A 6,000-nucleotide genomic window follows, 5' to 3' on the forward strand; every position below is an offset into this window, starting at 1 on the left:
CTTTCCTACACTGAAATTACCCTTGCCTAACGATCGCGTCTGAAGCTGGGCTTGCAGCACAGCTATCCTTGCCGTAAGGCGATCGTTCTCCTGTATATTATAAGTACAACGACTGCAATTAGAAGGCATCATTTTAATGTTACTTAGCTTCGGCTGTTTGAAGTCCTGACGAACCATGTCCAGATAAAACCTCCGGGGATGAATGAAAAAAGTTGAGTGAGGAAAAAAGTTGAGTGAGGGAAAAAGTAAAAATATACGGTAATGAAAAAGTAAAAAACCGTCAGGTATCAAAGTAAGTAAGATTACCCACAATCCTGGTCTTGCAAGCACCATGCTCTAGCAACTGCAAGTTTCTGCAACTTTTCTACCAGTTTCTACAACTTGCCTTGTTAAACTATGCAAGAGAGCAACACGTCAGCTAAAGCAGAAACAAGTGTATTAGTGACATTATTGCATGGCCATATGAAATGCAATGTCCTTTACATGCCGAGTCGAGGACTGCTCTAAAATAAAAGCCTACAAATCACATAATAAGGACGGAAGGTATTATACTGACTGTCTCTCTCCCTCTCTTTCTCTCTCTCCCTCTCTCTCTGTAGTGTCCGAAGGGGTGTGAGGTGGTGGGGAGGAGGCAGCGTGAGGTGCAGTGTGTGGACGAGCAGAAGGGACGTCCACTGAGACCGTTCCACTGCCAAGCCCTTTCCTCCAGGCCGCCCAGCACCCTGTCCTGTCGTCCCCAACCCTGCCAGCCCTGGAGAACCTCCCCCTGGGGACAGGTACATATACACACACATGCGCGCGCTCACACACACACACACACACACACGCATGCAGACACACATATATTGACACATGCTGACTGGCTTTGGTCCATATGCTATTTTCTAGTATTAATAAGATTAAATGAGTTTGAATATGATTGTAAATATGAACTCTTTTCATCGCCAGTGTTCTCGTAGCTGTAGTGGTGGATTGAGGGAGCGGCTGGTATACTGCCCTGAGCCGCAGCGCTGTAGCGACACCCAGAGGCCAAACGACACAGAGCCCTGCAACCTGCAGCCCTGCAGCTACTGGGACCCACAGGACTGGGAGGAGGTAAAGGTTCCAGGGAACATATTTACTTACAGTTCATGACTTGCAGCATATTGATTTACCTACGGTATGTGCAAACGTTGTGACTGTTGCATGTTCAGAGTGTGCATTGCATGGTGCGATTTGTGTCAGCGGGGACTAGTGTGTCTGTGTGTGTTAGTAACGTCTGTTGTCTTCTGTGCATGTGTCAGTGCTCTGTGAGTTGTGGCGAGGGGTTGCAGCATCGCGTGGTGCGGTGTGTTGTTGAGGACTCCGACTCTGTGGAGAACAGTCTGTGTGAGCAAAGCAGCAGGCCTGACACACTCAGGAAATGCCACATGCAGGAGTGTCAGACTAACACCGGTAAGACGAACACCCATCCCTCCCTGTTGGCTATTTAGCAAGGATTTTTCACCATAAGATAAAGAAATAGTTCATACTGAAGCTATATTTGTTTGAGATGTATGCTGTTGATCGACGTACAGTATATTGCAGTTGAACTAAGCCAGTGGTCTGTCCTGTCCTCTCCTGCGTTGTGATTGTGTAGGTCCGCTGTGTAGGAAGAACAGCATGTCGTCTCGGTTCTGTGACAAGCTGAAGCTGCTGGGCCGATGTTCCCTCAGGTCCATCCAGAAACAGTGCTGTATCACCTGTAGAGGGTAACTCTGACCCGCACTACCTGCCTCATGGACCTCAAACGCATACATACAGGGCATCCACACTGCGATCCTATTGGCGGATCTCATCTCTAGTGCAATCAGCTGGCAACAGCCTTTTCTTCATCATCATCATCATCATAACCCCCACAGACCGTTACCTATATGGGGTGGGAATTCGAGAAGCTAAAGTACTGTATATTGCTGCTGTATGCAGTTTGTCTTAGCCTTGCACCTTCCTAGCTCATACTGTGTAACCCAGGGTATCAGGCCTCCAACAGCCTGTAAAGACTTAGTTATGTGAACTTCTCACCCATGTCCCACCTGCTTTCCAATACGGTTGAATGTCAGTCAGAATGTCAAGCTGTGTAAAAGCCTGTTTGGCGTGCATTTTGTTTTCTATTCCAAGTTTCCCCACTAATACAGAAATGATGGTGACAGCCAGTAACACCCCCTTTCAGCTGGTATTTGCCTGGTATTTACGCATAAATTATGTGGTGACAGTGGGTATTTTCTGGCGCTTACTTTAACGGTGCTGGATTTAATGAATCCCCCAAAAACAAATTATTAATGATAAGGTAACTATTATGTAATGAACATTTTACTATGACACTTCTAAGAAAATACTTGGTAAATAGTAGACTGTACAATAAAGATTCATGTTTTTAATTGTAGTGTTTTTTGTATTGTGTTATTGTGTTTTTATTGCTCTTGTTCTCAGAGCTCCCGGGGGTACTGTGGCTCTGGACAGTTGTTTTCCTTAAGCACAGATCTGGGATCAGCTTACGCACCTCAAACTCTAACTTTAACATTAAGGGGAAATCATACACCTGACCAGGGGTAACTTCCTCCTACTCCGGTGCTGTGTGTCTATTCTGTGGTGCTCCTCCCCTTTATTAGGCTGGCCAATGAGAATGAGGTGTTGCAGGTCATCCCTCTCAGGCCTCAGTTAAGATGGCCACTGTGTTTATATGATAGTGTACAGATGCTATCGTCTTCATAAAAGCCTTCAGCAATAAATACAATGATGAAAGGAGCATGTGGTGTGACTTATTTTTGCTTTGAATGTCCAACGAGATTGTATCATTACTTTTCACTGTTATTCCCCTGCAGTACATCCTCATTAGGTGTTAGTTCAGATGATGACGCAGCCTTTAATGTGAGTGTGGTGTGAAATGTTTTTGTAGGAGGAAATAAAGAGAAGGAAGACATGGTGGTAATATCCTCAAACGGTCGGCCATTAACACTCTACCAGTTACTCTTATCAACCAAAACTGGCTTCATACTTGGTAAGGTAAGCAGATACGTTATATGACATGCTCCTCCACTCTTCTGTTTCACTAAAAGGTGTTTTGTGGCGCAGCACATTTTCTAGTATAATTTACTGCAATGACTTTGCATGCTAAAAAGGAGTCATTAAAGAGGCAAATCAGAAGTTGCTACATCAATTTTTGAACTTCTAAATTCATGATATGTACCCCTTGATTCTTGAAGAATATAACTTATAAATGCCTCATGAGCATAGTTCAACTGTCGTACCCCATCAGAACCCAAAATATGTTGTTTTTTTACTCCAATGTAAACTGGAATGAACTGCAAAAGTCTCTGAAGCTGGAGACTCATATCTCCCTCACTAGCTTTAAGCATAGCTGTCAGAGCAGCTCACAGATCACTGCACCTGTACATAGCCCATCTGTAAACAGCCCATCTACCTACCTCATCCCCATACTGTATTTATTTATCTTGCTCCTTTGCACCCCAGTATCTCTACTTGCACATTCATCTTCGGCACATCTACCATTCCAGTGTTTAATTGCTATATTGTAATTACTTCGCCACCATGGCCTATTTATTGCCTTAACTTACCTCATTTGCACTCACTGTATATAGACTCACTGTATATAGACTTTTCTTTTGTTCTACTGTATAATTGACTGTATGTTTTGTTTATTCCATGTGTAACTCTGTGTTGTATGTTTCGAATTGCTATGCTTTATCTTGGCCAGGTCGCAGTTGCAAATGAGAACTTGTTCTCAACTAGCCTACCTGGTTAAATAAAGATGAAATTAAAATTCAATACATTAAGATGAGATCTGTAAAACATGTACATTTGATATTTTAGTCATTTAGCAGATGCTCTTGTCCAGAGCAACTTAAATGCATTTATCTTAAGAAAGCTAGGTGAGATAACCACATATCAGTCAAACATACAGGATACGAACATTCCATTCCAGCTAATCAATGAATGTATAGCATTTTGCAAAAAAAATCCAAATCTGAGAACAGTAATATTTTACACACACACGAAGGTACCCATAAGCAATCATTCCTGGTGAAAAAAATGTGTGGCTAGAGCATTTTCGAAATAAACTCTTCATGTGTGATTAGGCCTACTACCTAACCACATCTCTCTTACTGACATCATGTCATAGTGCATTGCCAAATTGATGTTGAGTCAGTAGGCTAGTAGTTGCAAAATGGAAATAAACTCTTGTCTGTTTTCCTTTTAACCTTTAATTACACTTTAGCACTTCAAGCTGATTAGATGGTTCTCATACGAAAACCATCTTAAAATCCTAGTCCTGACCTGCAAAATGTATTTGTGCCATTTAGTCCAGGACTAGGCTTAATCTGGCTCTGGGAACCAGCCTGTTATGTTTAGATATTGTCTTTTAGTTTGTAGATTTGATCATCTTTTGTATTACTTCGCATCATACCTTAATAATATTATCCTATCTTGGCCTGTCCATTTTAGTTCAGATGATGCGATTCATGTTTGGGGGTCTGTGTTAATGTTACTGCGTCATTACCTCTTGTTACCCCAGGTATTGACCACTGCCGCTCGTTACAGGTGAGCGGATCCAGTGTGTGACCTGTAAATAAACTCCTTTGGCCTGCTGCAACCGACCCGTGGACAGCGGCCATGCTGATAATGTAAGTGTCCATCCTGGATGTGAGATAACATGGCAAACATCTATCGCTCAGCATAAGACAGGAACCTCATTTGGGTTACCAGACACCCAATCGCCACACACCGGCCTGGGACACATCAAATATTTACATTTGATGACTGGCTTAAAGGGCCTCAGGTCGCCTACGAACACAGGGGAACAGTTGCTAAGGGAACTGTCTTCTGTTGAAAATGAATGGAAACCAATTAGGGGCCAATTTCGCAGGCCGATCCATCGCCTATCAAGGTGATGTGAGTATAGGAATGGATGCGTTGGACGCCGAGGTGTAGCCCAGTCCCTCCCATCTGGGCCAATCAGACTGTGTACCTACGCAGTAACACAGGCATCCCTGTCTGTACTGTACTGTACCAGCCCTGTTCCTTTAGCAAAGAGAATATATTGCCCACCTGTCAAATCGCTGACGTTGTCATTTTGAACAGTCCATCGGAAATCATGCCATAAACGCTCTGCTCTGATTTCAAATCCACTTTTGGTATGAGGAACGTGTCAACTCAAATCCTATTTGATGCACGTGTATCTATGGTGTTTTCCATTTCAGTGTTCCTTGTTCCTTGGTGTTTTTGTTTCTGCACGGTACAAGGCCAGCTGCTGTAGCCTTCAGCTGGAGATCAGAAACACATTGGCCTGTTGCATTGTCTTTGCTTTTTGAACTTCAAAAGCAATACTCTGAGATAGATCAATAAAGATAGGGTAAACACTACATCCAGGGAGAGGGTAGAGAGATGAGACCCTGGCCACTCTCCAGTAACTCCAAAGTCTACTTATATTGTTATAGGAGAAAAAAACACAGGCATGGTTGCATTTACAAGGAATTTGCTCTTCGAATTTGCTCTTCCGCTTCTCCGCTCGGATGCACCTGCAAAGGACAGTATCCTCTGTCTGAAAGGAAAGAAAAACCACTCAATAGAAGGGAATATCACGATACTTAAAAAAACGTCACCTTCACCTAGAAAAAGAGAGATGCCCACCAGAAACCAGGGTACAGTGCCTTTGGAAAGTATTCAGTCCCCTTGACTTTTTCCACATTTTGTTAGGTTACAGCCTTATTCTAAAATTGAGTAAATTGTTTTTTTCCCCTCATCAATCTGCACACAATACCTCATAATGGCAAAGCAAAAATAGGATTTTAGAATTTTTTGCTAAAATGTTTTTAAAGAATAAACTGAAATATCACATTTACATAAGTATTCAGACCCTTTACCAAGTACTTTGTTAAAGCACCTTTGGCAGTGATTACAGCCTAGTCTTTTTCTTTTTTTTTTAGGGGTGGATCAGCTTAATATTGCGGAAAGATTGTTGCT

General features: G+C 42.6%; 1 protein-coding gene across 1 annotated transcript in view; it reads left to right on the top strand.

Moving 5' to 3' along the window:
- LOC106585164 (A disintegrin and metalloproteinase with thrombospondin motifs 12) overlaps positions 1 to 2,401 on the top strand; it is a 49,586-nt gene extending 47,185 nt beyond the window's left edge. The window contains exons 22-25 of the mRNA XM_014171071.2: positions 600 to 776; positions 949 to 1,095; positions 1,284 to 1,434; positions 1,619 to 2,401. Coding sequence (XP_014026546.2) covers positions 600 to 776; positions 949 to 1,095; positions 1,284 to 1,434; positions 1,619 to 1,734 — 591 coding nt within the window. The 3' untranslated portion in view covers positions 1,735 to 2,401. The remainder of the gene's footprint in view (positions 1 to 599; positions 777 to 948; positions 1,096 to 1,283; positions 1,435 to 1,618) is intronic.
- The last annotated feature ends 3,599 nt before the right edge of the window (positions 2,402 to 6,000 follow it).

The sequence above is a fragment of the Salmo salar genome, chromosome ssa24 (assembly GCF_905237065.1).
Source record: "Salmo salar chromosome ssa24, Ssal_v3.1, whole genome shotgun sequence".
NCBI lineage: Eukaryota > Metazoa > Chordata > Actinopteri > Salmoniformes > Salmonidae > Salmo > Salmo salar.